Source organism: Lucilia sericata, unplaced genomic scaffold (assembly GCF_015586225.1).
Source record: "Lucilia sericata isolate MDLA Ls3-8-SP2 unplaced genomic scaffold, ASM1558622v1 Contig000159F_arrow, whole genome shotgun sequence".
In the NCBI taxonomy this organism is placed as follows: Eukaryota; Metazoa; Arthropoda; class Insecta; order Diptera; family Calliphoridae; genus Lucilia; species Lucilia sericata.
The window spans coordinates 104,724-119,754 of record NW_023994189.1 but is presented as its reverse complement, the minus strand read 5'-3'; the positions used below and the strand labels follow the sequence as shown (position 1 = coordinate 119,754).

The 15,031-nt window shown below is 30.6% G+C and overlaps 1 protein-coding gene across 41 annotated transcripts in view; it reads right to left on the bottom strand.

Moving 5' to 3' along the window:
• The window catches only part of LOC119601342 (sorbin and SH3 domain-containing protein 1), a 79,165-nt gene that overhangs the window by 26,518 nt on the left and 37,616 nt on the right, over positions 1 to 15,031 (bottom strand). For 19 of the 41 annotated variants that reach the window (XM_037952226.1, XM_037952221.1, XM_037952222.1 and 16 more), the window contains 2 exons: positions 14,533 to 14,742; positions 8,197 to 8,259 (listed from right to left, as the gene is read on the bottom strand). The exons of 3 other annotated variants lie outside the window; for them this stretch is intronic. In XM_037952226.1, the coding sequence (XP_037808154.1) occupies positions 8,197 to 8,259; positions 14,533 to 14,742 (273 nt within the window). Of the gene's footprint in view, positions 1 to 8,196; positions 8,260 to 8,322; positions 8,438 to 8,463; positions 8,612 to 14,532; positions 14,743 to 15,031 lie in introns of those variants that run through there. 19 more of the 41 variants (XM_037952240.1, XM_037952239.1, XM_037952211.1 and 16 more) reach the window with 6 other exon arrangements.

Sequence of the window (15,031 nt, the reverse complement as noted above, 5' to 3'; positions counted from 1 at the left end):
CTAATCTATAGTCTGGTCTATAGTCTAATCTGTAATCTGGACTATAGTCTAATCTATAGTCTGGACTATAGTCTAATCTATAGTCTGGACTATAGTCTAATCTATAGTCTGGACTATAGTCTAATCTATAGTCTGGACTATAATCTAGTCTATAGTCTAATCTATAGTCTGGACTATAGTCTAGTCTATAGTCTGGACTATAGTCTATAGTCTGGACTATTGTCTAGTCTATAGTCTGGTCTATGGTCTGGACTATTGTCTAGTCTTTAGTCTGGCCTATAGTCTGGACTATTGTCTAGTCTATAGTCTGGACTATTGTCTAGTCTATAGTCTGGACTATAGGCTGGACTATAGTCTGGACTATAGTCTGGATTATAGTCTAGTCTATAGTCTGGACTATAGTCTAGTCTTTAGTCTGGACCATAGTTTATTTTATAGTCTGGACTATAGTCTAGTCTATAGTCTGGACTATAGTCTAGTCTATAGTCTGGACTATAGTCTAGTCTATAGTCTGGACTATAGTCTAGTCTATAGTCTGGACTATAGTCTACTCTATAGTCTGGACTAAAGTCTAGTTTATAGTCTACTCTATAGTCTGGACTATAGTCTAGTCTATAATCTGGATTATAGTCTAGTTTATAATCTGGATTATAGTCTAGTCTATAATCTGGATTATAGTCTAGTCTATAATCTGGACTATAGTCTAGTCTATAATCTGGACTGTAGTCTAATCTATAGTTTGGACAGTAGTCTAATCTATAGTTTGGACTATAGTCTAGTCTATAGTCTGGACTATAGTCTAGTCTATAGTCTGGACTATAGTCTAGTCTATAGTCTGGACTATAGTCTAGTCTATAGTCTGGACTATAGTCTAGTCTATAGTCTGGACTATAGTCTAGTCTATAGTCTGGACTATAGTCTAGTCTATACTCTTGAGTATAGTCTGGTTTAAAGGCTGTACTATAGTCTAGTCTATTGACTGGACTATAGTCTAGTCTATAGTCTGGACTATTGTCTTGTTTATAGTCTGGACTATAGTCCAGACCGTAGTCTTAACCGTAGTCTAGTCTGGACTATAATCTAGTCTACATTCTGAACTATAGTCTTGTCTACATTATGGAATACAAACAAATTCTTAAAGTATTTCTCAGCACTAATGATCCTTTCACTTTTTATATTCCTTCAAAACCACAGTGCAAATTATTTAAAACTATAACGTAAATCTCACTTTAAAACGACCAACGTTATACAACTAAATGTTGTTAAAGTATTAAAAGTTTTAAGTATTTACACTTTATTCACTCAATTTATTTGTTTAGTTTAAGTTCAATTTAAACGGATTTAAAAAAACCCGTTTTTAATTTGTTTTTGATTACTGTGACATTTTTTTTAATACCGGAATAATCGAGAGAGGGTAATACATTTGCAAAATTTATGCAGCAACTTTGAAATAATCGTTCTTTTTGTTTAAGTTTAAAATGAAATAACAATCAATTTTAAAATTTAATGAAAATTAAAAACAAAAATTCACTTTTAAAAACACACGGCACTAGTATGTTTAATAATAGTGAGTGGTGAAGTCAACACAAAAAATATATTAAAAGTCAAATTAAACTGCACTGACGTCAGTGTTTGTTTAAAATTATTTTTAAATGATTTTTTTTTTCATATAACAAACATAAACAAAATTGATCTTTGAGAGAGCCAGACAGGAGTTTTTTGATTGTTAATAACACTGGTTTAATTAAGTTATTTAAGCTCACTTTTATCATACGAAATCCTTTAATGAAGTGATTAGTTAAGTTCGATTTAATCGGTTTTATGATATTATTTGGTTGGCTTAAGTTATCCCGTAATAGAGTTGCTGACTCCGTAAACGTCAAGTAACAACTAAATTTTGTGTCATGTCACAAACACTTTACGCATGGTAGCTGCTGCTGCTGTTGTGATACTGCTGTTGAGTGTCACTGCTTCGGCTAATGCTGCCAATGACTGAATAAATGACTGCCTTGCCTGCTACAGCCCCCTAAACTAATGGCCCAATAATAACAATAACAATATTTAACAACAATAACTATAAACCTAAACAAAATCAACTTTAAAAAAATGAAAAACCAAAACAACAACGACCATCGACAACAGTTTTTTGTTGTTATTATTATGTTATGTTGTGTTTGTTTTGATTATTGTTTTCGAAACGGGCTTGTTCTCCCAACAATTTTGTTAACACTGTCTCTGACTACTGTCCCCGGTAAACTGCTGTTCATATGTACATACAAAACAGCGCGTAGCACACCCAACTACCGATATTAGTTGTTCTTATTCTGACTGTGACTATTTGACTACTCTCTAATCTTCATTCTTTAAAACATGCACATTAACAATGTATTTTGTTATTAGAATAGTTCACAACTTTAGACAGTATTATGTATTATTAAACTGTAGTTTTTTTTTTTTTAATTTAGAATGGAATTTAAATAAATGCGACTTTTTTTCCATCTCTACTCTAAAGGCAAAAAAGAACAAGATTTGTTAGCTTAGTCAGCAAATTGATCGAACGCAGTTTTTTTTTTTGGTTTTAATTTGATTTGATTTCATTTCGATTTAATTCGATTTGTATTGTTTGAGTTGATTGTATGTGCCAGCAAATGATGACTGATGTTTGTCTCACCCTGTTTTGATGCGACACAATGCAACCCAAATTGAATAATTATATCAGTTTCCGGTCTTAACAGAAATATGTTTGTTACTATTTGTTAAAATTTTCTTGATATACTAAATAGTACACTCGGCGAAAATGTTTAAAACAAACGAACAATATGTAATTAATTAACAATTTTAATGAGGTACTAAAACTATTATTTTATTGTTAAGGAATTTCATGCTGAATTTGTTCTGAAGTTTGAAAAATTGTTTACTACAACTATCGTTTTTAGGTAGATTGTCGTCTATATAGTCTGGACTATAGACTAGTCTGGCTTATAGTCTAGTCTGTAGTCTAGACTATGGTCTGGTCTATAGTTTATTTTATATTCTGAACTATACTCTAATATGGACTATAGTCTGCATTATAGTATACTATAATGACTGACTATAGTCTGTATTATAGTCTGACTATAGTCTAGTCTATAGTCTTGATTATAGTATTGAAACTCCTAGATTAATCTTGACACGTATATTATCTGGACTATAGTTAAATCTATAGTCCAGTCTATAGTCTGATATATAGTCCAGTCTATAGTATGATCTACTTATAGTCTCGTCGAGTCTATGTCCTCAACTATACCCTTGGACTATACCTGGACTATAATCTTGTTTATAGTCTGTATATATAGTCTAGTCTATAGTCTGGACTATAGACTATTCTATAATCTGGGCTATAGTCTAGTCTGTAATCTGGACTATAGTTCAGTCTATAGTCTGGATTATAGTCTAGTCTATAGTCTGGACTATAGTCTAGTCTATAGTCTAGTCTGTAGTATAGTCTATAGTGTGGTATATCGTCTAGTCTAGACTATAGTATAGTCTGTAGTCTGGAGTCCAGACTCTGGACTATAGCCTAGTTTATAGTCTGGAGTATAGTCTAGTCTATAGTTTGAATTATAGGGTAGTCTGTAGAGTGGACTATATTCTGGTATATAGTCGATAGTCTGGTGTAATCTGGACTATAGTCTAGGCTATAGTCTAGACTTTAATCCAGTCTATAGTCCAGTCTGGTATATAGTCTAGTCTATAGTCTAGTCTGTAGTATAGCCTATAGTGTGGTATATCGTCTAGTCTAGACTATAGTATAGTCTAGTCTATAGTCTAGAGTATAGTCTAGTCTATAGTTTGGAATTTAGGCTAGTCTAAAGCGTGGACTATAGTCTGGTATATAGTCGATAGTCTGGTGTATAGTCTAGTCTATATTCAGGTCTATAGTCTAGTCTATAGTCTGGTCTGTAGTCTAGTCTATTGCCTGGTATAAAGTCTAGTCTATGATCTGATCTATAGTCTAGTCTATGGTCTGGACTATAACTTAGCCTCTATTTCAGTATATTTTTTTAAATATTTCGAAACTTCCTACTAATTTCCAACATTTGAGTGTAAAACGATATTTTCTGTCAATCTATCGAAATGTATAACAATCATTTTGAAAGCAAATCAATCGTAAAATTGTTCGCTTTAGAATTTCACTCGTTTGCAAATGAGTGTGTGAACGTGTGTGCTTGTTTAGTTTTGAAAATTGTATTCATTGATTCTTGCTTTTTTTGCCAGTGAAACTATTTCATCCACATGGTTCATCACTTAAGGTGTGGACAAGGTGTGTTCTTTGCTCTATGAACAACTCATCGAAAAGAATGAAAAGGTTCATTTCAATCACAGTGGACTTAATAGTTTTTTGTATTTTCGTTTTGTTATTTTAGTATGCTGCTGTCTGGACGCTTTTAACATTTGTTCTTTACATACAAATGTATTCAAATTTGTTTGTTAGAACTTAATTTGTTTGTGTTTTTTTTTTCAAAATCTATTTTCTTTTAAATATTAATAGATTTTATTTAGTTCGCTTGTTTGTATTTTAGTTATTAATAGATTTTCCATATTACTAAATACTAACAAAACACCATTGGAGATTGGGAGGAACTGGCAGTCGTCAATGGACATAAGGAGTGTACAACGTGTTGTATATCCAATATACAGTAGGTTGTTGAAGAGTGTGGTAAATGTGTTAATTTAAGTTTATAATCGCGTAAATGTTTAAGAAACAACTGAAAAAGTTAAAATATTATTTTCTCTAATCGCGTTATTAAAGTGTTGCCTGTTGATGTATTAACTATTATGCAAATTGTAATATGGTTAACTGACCTAACTATGTTTACAACTCTAGTTTATTAAGCAGTGTTTACTTTGTCGTTTAAGTATAAAGTAGTTTTCAGTCTTGTATATCGAGTTGGTTGTCGCAATTTGGTGTAATTGACAGTTGATAAATTGAAAACAAACAGGAATAATTCTCACGATAAAAATCGGATTATTAATAAAAATTAGATCCGATTTATCAATACAAAATATTTGTAGTCTAGTCTATAGTCTAGTCTATAGTCTAGTCTATAGTCTAGTCTATAGTCCTAGTCTATAGTCTAGTCTATAGTCTAGTCTATAGTCTAGTCTATAGTCTAGTCTATAGTCTAGTCTATAGTCTAGTCTATAGTCTAGTCTATAGTCTAGTCTATAGTCTAGTCTATAGTCTAGTCTATAGTCTAGTCTATAGTCTAGTCTATAGTCTAGTCTATAGTCTAGTCTATAGTCTAGTCTAGTCTATAGTCTAGTCTATAGTCTAGTCTATAGTCTAGTCTATAGTCTAGTCTATAGTCTAGTCTATAGTCTAGTCTATAGTCTAGTCTATAGTCTAGTCTATAGTCTAGTCTATAGTCTAGTCTATAGTCTAGTCTATAGTCTAGTCTATAGTCTAGTCTATAGTCTAGTCTATAGTCTAGTCTATAGTCTAGTCTATAGTCTAGTCTATAGTCTAGTCTATAGTCTAGTCTATAGTCTAGTCTATAGTCTAGTCTATAGTCTATAGTCTAGTATAGTCTAGTCTATAGTCTAGTCTATAGTCTAGTCTATAGTCTAGTCTATAGTCTAGTCTATAGTCTAGTCTATAGTCTAGTCTATAGTCTAGTCTATAGTCTAGTCTATAGTCTAGTCTATAGTCTAGTCTATAGTCTAGTCTATAGTCTAGTCTATAGTCTAGTCTATAGTCTAGTCTATAGTCTAGTCTATAGTCTAGTCTATAGTCTAGTCTATAGTCTAGTCTATAGTCTAGTCTATAGTCTAGTCTATAGTCTAGTCTATAGTCTAGTCTATAGTCTAGTCTATAGTCTAGTCTATAGTCTAGTCTATAGTCTAGTCTATAGTCTAGTCTATAGTCTAGTCTATAGTCTAGTCTATAGTCTAGTCTATAGTCTAGTCTATAGTCTAGTCTATAGTCTAGTCTATAGTCTAGTCTATAGTCTAGTCTATAGTCTAGTCTATAGTCTAGTCTATAGTCTAGTCTATAGTCTAGTCTAAAGTCTAGTCTATAGTCTAGTCTATAGTCTAGTCTATAGTCTAGTCTATAGTCTAGTCTATAGTCTAGTCTATAGTCTAGTCTATAGTCTAGTCTATAGTCTAGTCTATAGTCTAGTCTATAGTCTAGTCTATAGTCTAGTCTATAGTCTAGTCTATAGTCTAGTCTATAGTCTATTCTATAGTCTAGTCTATAGTCTAGTCTATAGTCTAGTCTATAGTCTAGTCTATAGTCTAGTCTATAGTCTAGAGTCTAGTCTATAGTCTAGAGCCTAGTCTATAGTCTAGAGCCTAGTCTATAGTCTAGTCTATAGTGTAGTCTATAGTGTAGTCTATAGTGTAGTCTATAGTCTAGTCTATAGTGTAGTCTATAGTCTAGTCTATAGTCTAGTCTATAGTCTAGTCTATAGTCTAGTCTATAGTCTAGTCTATAGTCTAGTCTATAGTCTAGTCTATAGTCTAGTCTGTAGCATATAGTGTAGTCTTGCCTATAGTCTAGTCTATAATCAAGTAAATAGTCTAGTCTATAGTTCGGACTACAGTCGAAACTACGTAATAGGCTATATTTGGACCATAGTCTGGACTATGATTTGCTCTGTAGTATGGTTTACAGTCTATTCTATAGAATGGTCTATAGTCTGAGCTATAATCTGGACTTGTTTAAAATCCAGACTATAATCTAGTGTATAGTCTGCACTAATGTTCAGTCTGAAGTCTTGACTGTAGACTTTTTTATAGTTTGAACCATAGTCTAGTATATAGTTTAGACTATAGCCTAATCTGTAGTCTAGATTTAGTCTGGACTATAGTCTAGACTTAGTCTGGTCTACAGTCTGGTATATAGACTGGAATATAATCTGAACTATATTCTGGTCTATAGCCTGAGCTGCAGTCTTGTATATATTCTGGAATATAGTCTCTTCTGAATTCAGTTTGGTATATATTCTATAGCATTTTTGTTGTTGTGGTTTTTTTATGATTAAGAGCTATTTTAAAACTATTAACTTTTATTAACCTTGACAATTCCGGTAATTTAATTAAAATCTTTCTAAACTAATAAATAATAAATTAATAAACTTTTAATCTTATTTAGCATACAATTCTATTAATAATCTTTAAAATTCGCCTTTTTTAAAAATGTTTTCTATTTCATACCAAAAAAAAAAGAAAACAACCTGTTTATAAAAATACTCTTTTTTTTAGAATTTTTAATTAAAAATGTATTTAAGCAAGTTGTTGTTTTTGTAAACAACAGCTAATAAATTTTCCAACAAAACATTAGACTATAGAATTTGAAAGCTCATAAAATTTATACAAGAATGAACTTCTTTTTTCTTTTTCACAAAATTTGACATAAACATTTTTTTATATGACTGATCTAATCACTCATTTTAGCGAACATTATTAGATATGGAAGAGTATCTAGTAGAGATATACATGAATTAAAAAAAAATACACTTTTTATTCATATTAAACACATACAAATGGAGTGTAGAGTGATGGACTAAGGGACAGACAAATTTAAATTTATTGAAATTTAGTGAATTTATAACATATGTATACTATTTTTTGCAGATGATGTTTTTTGAACGATTTAAATATATGTAGTTGTTTCATGGAGTCCATAGAGAAATGGAATGAAAAACACCAAAAATAACAAATGAATTAAAATACAATAAATATTAAACAAATGAATACGTTTTGAAAACACACACAGACACACACTCGAACAAATTAATTTTGAATATTATAATGAAATGCTAGAGATAGAAAAAAAACTTTTAGAAATAAAAACTAAAAATAGAGACCAACATTTTTAAGTTTTTTTTAAGAACAGTTTGTTTTTTTTGTTAAAAAACTTTACAATAAACAGAAGATATTTTACTGTAAAATAGAAATAATTTTCAAAAGAAACACTTAAAGAAATTGCTACTTATAATTCAAAAATTTGAATACAAATGTCATAATGGAAATGAAAACACAACAACATAGAAATAAGTTTGAAAACCTCTAAACTATTTAAACCAAAACCAAATGAAAAACATAACAATAAAAACTATAAATAAATTTGACATTTATGGAGAAAATGACATTTTCAACAATTGTTTTATGACATTTGGAATGGAACATAGAGATTGTATGGAAATTTACCTGTTCCTGTAGGAGCCTTGGCCTTGAATTTCGGTGCAAACATACTGGGTGATTGAGCCTTTTCTGTAAAATTTTTTTATACAAATTGGTTTTTTTTTGTTTGTATTTCAAAATAAATTTTCTCACAATTAATAATGAATAAAACACTTATTTAAGGTTTAATTTTTTTTTAAATAATTAAATATTATTTAATAATGTCATTCATAATTAATGTTTTCATTATTTTTTTTTAATTTTGTTGTTTTTTTTTCAATTTTTCTAACTAACCCTGTCCCATATTTTCGCAGACTAAAAAACACACAGAAAGAAACTGAAACACAAAAAAACAGAAGAACAAGGAACCTGCAAAAACACTCTGTACGCTTTTACGTCCGACACTCAACTTGTTCGTTATAAGTTTTTTTTTTGTTTTTTTTGAAAATTTCAAAACGAAAACTAAAATACAAAAAAAAAAATATTCAAATGAAATTGTTTTTCACCACCATAGCCACCAGTTTATCATCGTCATCTCGAACAGCCTCATCATACAACTGAGTAAAATAGTCAAATATTCCAATCTCTTGCTCATTGTTGAAATTTTTCTTTTTCGAAAAAAAAGAGCACAATACTTAATGTAAACAAAAAAATAGTATTTTTGGTTATGTATGAATGTATATTTTTCATACTATATAATCTTCTGTTTTCATTTCATTCTGACCGATCTAAAAGAACAACAATTTCCGGAGCAAAATAAAAAACAAAAGAGAGAAGATTTAAAAATCTGCCCAAATGTTTGAAAAAGAAAACAATAATTAAAAAAAAAATACACCCACTATTAATCTCTTAATGAACATGTGTTGTAGCCAAAAATAATAAAGGGATTTTCTGAAGAAAGTGTTATTTTCAAAAGATTGCCTCAGACAAACATATATACTAGATCAATATTTCAAGCGGCAGAAGAACCAGTAAGAAAGAAAGTTATATTTTGCAGAGTCGCAAAATCTTTATCGGGGCCGGTGACATAAATTTAAAGTGAATAACGGAATCTGATCCTATATATGGACTTGAGTCTTTATATATCGCTAATTACCATTAATATGAACATTAGAGCGATTTTCGAAATAAGTTCTTTTATGGAGGCTTGAGTCAATTATAGACGGTGTTCCACAAATGTTGAAAAATTAATAATTTTTTAGAACAAATAATTTTTTGTCGAGTTTTATTTTAATCCAATAATTTTTTAGGATTTACTCACAGTAAACTAATATCTTAATTATATTAGAGGTAAGGCCAATTATGGACCGATTTTTTAAGAGATTTTGGTTCCTATAGAACTTCGTAATCTATATATATAAAAATGAATGTATGTTTGTTTGGACTTTATAGACAGCTAAACGGCTAGACCGACATTTCTGAAATTTTCACAATGTCTTCCTGTATATCTGGAAGGAACTATAGGCTACTTTTTACTTCAAAATTTCAAGTGGGCCCACATACAAAATAAGTATTAAGTCGCATATCTGAGTAACTACAACAGCTAGAGTCCTAAAAATTTTTAAAGACAACTTTGACATTCATAGGAATATTTGTGGACAAAATGGGCGGAATGGCTATAGTGGGTGTGGCACTTTCCATATTAAGAAAATAACATATCAGTATTTCTGAGAAAATATAACAGTTAGAGTGCTCAAACTTTGCCGGAGCCACTTTAGTGTCAATATAATTATTTAGTACAAAAAGTAGGTGGACTAGCAGCAGGGGGCGTGGCACTTTCTATATGAATTAAATACAAAAATCCGTTTATCTTGAAATCTATGAGAGTTTGAATCTTCAAACATTGCACGAAGAACTTTAACATCCATGTAAACATTTGGGTAATAAATTGACGGACTACCAATGGGGAGAGCGGCACCTCCCATATGAATTAAATACAAAAATTCATTTATCTGGGAAACTAATAGAACTAGATTCTTCAAATTTTGCACGATGAACTTTAATATTCATCTGAACATTTTAGAAAAGATAAAAACGAACTTTCATTAGGTATAGTTAGTATCTTTATATTTATAAATGACTAGTACAACAATAAAGTTGTCTTCTAAGGGCTGGGATCTGGGTTCAACTGAGGTCCGATTTTCAAAAAACTATACGGTATGATTTCCGGGTACAGGAAACTAACTAACAAAATGTTATCACGTGCAGACTGTAGTCGTAACTAAAGTACAGACTATAGAAGAGTCTAGTCTGTACTATAGTCTAGACTGCAATCCAGACTACGAACTATAGTCTAGAATATGAAATATATTAAAGATGTCTTTAGATTTATATGTAAGTAATGAACGATAAAGTTATCTTCTATAGGCACCTGACATAGGGTCTGGGTTCTAATGAGGTCCGATTTTCGAAAAACTTTAAAGTATGATTTCCGGGTACATTAAACTAATAAAATTTGATCATGATTGCGTTACAATTCCATGGGCCTAAGTCAAATCGCCAAACGATTTCCCTAAAAATCGCGGATTGATTTTGTTAAACATTCGAGTTTGCACTGAAAATAAAAATTTACATTAAAAGATCCAAATTTTCAAACCTATTTTCATAAAAGGTGCAAATTTTCACTAAAAATTTGATTTTCACTAAAAATTTGATTTTCACTAAAAACTAGATTTTTTCGATTCGATTTTTCATTAAAAAATTGCCTTTTCAATAAAAATTCGATTTTTGGCTAAAAATTCAAAATTTCTCTAAAAGTTACATTTTTCTCTGAAAACCAAAATTTTCACTATAAATTGGATTTTTCGCTAAAAATCCAAAATTTCACTAAAAATTCGATTTTTTATTAAAAACTAAAATTTTCACTAAAAATTCGATTTTCGGCTAAAATTTCACTAAAAATTACATTCTTCATTTAAAACCAACATTTTCACTAAAAATTCGATTTTTCGCTAAAAACCAAAATTTTGAATAAAAACTCGATTTTTCGCTAAAAATCCAAAAGTTTACTAAAAATTTGATTTTTCAGTAAAAATTTGATTTTTCACTAAAAACAAAAATTTCCACTGAAAATTCGATTTTTTGCAAAAAATACAAAATTTCTACTAAAAAGTTCGATTTTTCACTAAAAATTTAAATTTTTACTTAAAAACTAAATTTTCACTAAAAATCGTATTTTTCACTTAAAAATCCAATTTTCACTAAAAATCTAATATTTTAATAAAAATCCTAATTAATCCAAAAGATTTTGTATTAAGAATTTGATTTTGATTTCGGGATCTTCAGAAAAGCCCTATTATGGGGGCTCTAGAAAATTTATTAGAACAAATGTTTTATACCGATTAATTCACAAGAAAGAAATTTTATGATAAAATCTCATTGGAAACTAATACGGACCGATTATCATAAATTTTGGTAAATTGATTTTCCTATCTGGAATGTCTGATTGTCTAGGGAACTAAGTAAAGTAATTGTCCGATTTAAACTAGTTTCAAATTAGTTTTTGAGAGAAGTAGAATTAAGAGAATTCCAATTATTGTTTATATCGGAACAGTACTTCCAGATAATTTCACCTAAAATAACACATCTTCCGCAAAAGACCCTTTATCATATAGCTTGAGTAAAAACAGAAGGGCACATTTATGTTGTAATAATAATTTCACCTTTCCAAATTATTTAATTAATATAGAAAACCTCAGGTGTACTTATTAAAATAACTTGCCACAAAAAGGTGTCCTTGATGAAAGATATTAAGTGACAAAAGAATCAAATGAAAGGTGAAGCAACAGATTCATGTTCCTTAAGATTTAAATACAAATTTAAAGTGAAAAGGCTAAAATTTCTCTAATGTTAAAGTTTTTAATAGTGTGAACATTTTTTGAATGTTGAAATTTAAATTCTGGCAATTATCAATCATTGCAACAATGTTGCTAAACATTGTTGATAATGTATGTTTTGCGCCCGCCAATAATTTGTGTTGAAATTGATGAGATCTCACTCATTCGTTTGATTTTTCAACGAGTATTAAACTAATGAAAACAATTTTGCGATTGAGTGATAAGCAAAGAGACAGACGGATATATCAGAAAATTTTTGAAAATGATTCACAAATGTGTGAAAAAAGGCGCGCAATAAAATTAACAAATCATATAATTGGAAAATGTTTAAAAGAAAATCATTTCTGACTTGGTATTTGCTTCTTATGAATATATTTTGGAGAAATATTGTTTATTTTTAACGTTTAAATTCGTTTATATTTAGCAAATATGGTAAATTATTAATTGTTTAAAGTTTAAAGCATATTTTAAGGCTAATGTGTAAACACAATAGAGGCGATTGCTAAAATATAAAAAGAACATTAAAAAGATAAAGAAATATATAGTCCAAACTTTAGTCCAGACTGTAGTCAAAACTACAGTCGAATTTAAACTATTTTACAGTCGAGACTGTAGTCCAAAGTGTAGCCAAGACTAAATCCGGACTATAGTCCAGACTATAGGTCAGACTATTGTCCCTAATGTAGTCGACCCTATATTGCAGACTATAGTTCAAACAGTAGTTGAGACTTTAGTCCAAACTGTAGTCTCGTTTATAGTCTGGATTATTGTCTCGATTATAGTCTGGACTATTGTCTCGACTATCGTCTGAATTATTGTCTCGATTATAATCTGGACTATTGTCTCGCCTATAGTCTGGACTATTGTCTCGACTATAGTATGGACTATTGTCTCGCCTATAGTCTGGACTATTGTCTCGACTATAATCTGGACTATTGTCTCGACTATAGTCTGGACTATTGTCTCGACTATAGTCTGGACTATTGTCTCGACTATAATCTGGACTATTGTCTCGACTATAGTCTGGACTATTGTCTCGACTATAGTCTGGACTATTGTCTCGACTATAGTCTGGACTATTGTCTCGACTATAGTCTGGACTATTGTCTCGACTATAGTCTGGACTATTGTCTCGACTATAGTCTGGACTATTGTCTCGACTATAGTCTGGACTATTGTCTCGACTATAGTCTGGACTATTGTCTCGACTATAGTCTGGACTATTGTCTCGACTATAGTCTGGACTATTGTCTCGACTATAATCTTGACTATTGTCTCGACTATATTCTGGACAATTGTCTCGATTATAATCTGGACTATTGTCTCGCCTATAGTCTGGGCTATTGTCTTGACTATAGTCTAGACTATTGTCTCGCCTATAGTCTAGACTATTGTCTCGTTTATAGTCTGGATTATTGTCTCGATTATAGTCTGGACTATTGTCTCGTTTATAGTCTCGACTATAGTCTGGACTATTGTCTCGACTATAGTCTGGACTATTGTCTCGACTATAGTCTGGACAATTGTCTCGACTATAGTCTGGACTATTGTCTCGACTATAGTCTGGACTATTGTCTCGACTATAGTCTGGACAATTGTCTCGACTATAGTCTGGACTATTGTCTCGACTATAGTCTGGACTACTGTCTCGACTATAGTCTGGACTATTGTCTCGACTATATTCTGGACAATTGTCTCGACTCTAGTCTAGACTATAGTATCGACTATAGTCTAGACTATTGTATCGTCTTTAGTCTGGATTATAGTCTATTGTCTGGATTACTGTCTCAACTATAGACAGGATTAATATCTGAACAATAGTCTAGACTATGGACTATGTCTGGATTAAAATCTGGACAATTGTCTCGACTATAGTCTAGACTATTGTCTCGTCTATAGTCTGGATTATTGTCTCGACTATAGTCTACACTATTGTCTCCGCTATTATCTCGATTATAGTCTAGACTATTGTCTCGACTATAGTCTTGACTAAAGTGTGAACAATAGTTGGTACTATGGACTTTGTTGGAGTTCAAACTATAGTTAAGATTACAGTCCAGGCAAAATTAGTCTACATTATAGATTAGTCCATAGCCTAGCCCATAGTCCAGGCTATAGCATTAACATAGATCAGCTATTTGTTAATACTTTTAATAAAATCAATTTTCATAAAATTTCTTTTTTAAATGTTTTCAAAATCATTGTTAAATTTGAATTTTGAGCAAAAATATCAAATCATATTGATAAGATTAGCAATTTTGTTTAGATCGGAAAATAATTTTATAATATTTATGGGAGATCACTCTCACTTACAGTTCTAAAACATATAGAGGATAGAATAAAGAAAATATTTATTTGTTTAAGGGTTAAAAACAAAAAGGAAAATAATTTCGAATTTTCTTTTGCAAAATCACCACATGCATTACAATCGAATTCAATTTATGCCGGGAAGGGATTAATCAGATAGACACTACTAGGATTATTTATTTGTAAAATAATGGGGTTTAGTGTCAAATTTCTCACCCACCATCTTGAAATAAAAATCCTTTAGCCAACTTAAGATCTTTATCGATTTCCTGCAATAGATCGCTTTCAGACCAGCTGCGACGATTCGTTGCTGCAGCAAATCGTGTTTGTTTATTATTAGTTCTCCGTTGCAAACGATCAGTCGAGTAAGGATCTCGAGGACGTTGGGGTATTTGATAGGCTCTGGACTTATGGTAATGTAATTTGTTATCTATATTTGGAAGAACCAAATAAAAGTTAAATGAAATTAACACTAAAAATATATTTTTAATGTTTATATTATAAAGAAAGATTTATAAAGAAAGACATACACACAATTACCATTTCCAATTAGAGAGCCAGTAGTGGAAAATTTTCATAATTGTTTTTTTATTTTTTCATTTTTATTTATAATTTTAAATTGGAAATGGTGTTATTTAATTACAGACATGTATTTTTATGTGTCAAAATTTTTAAAATGTTTTGTATTTGTGTCGTATTTTCGTACACTCTGCCATCGG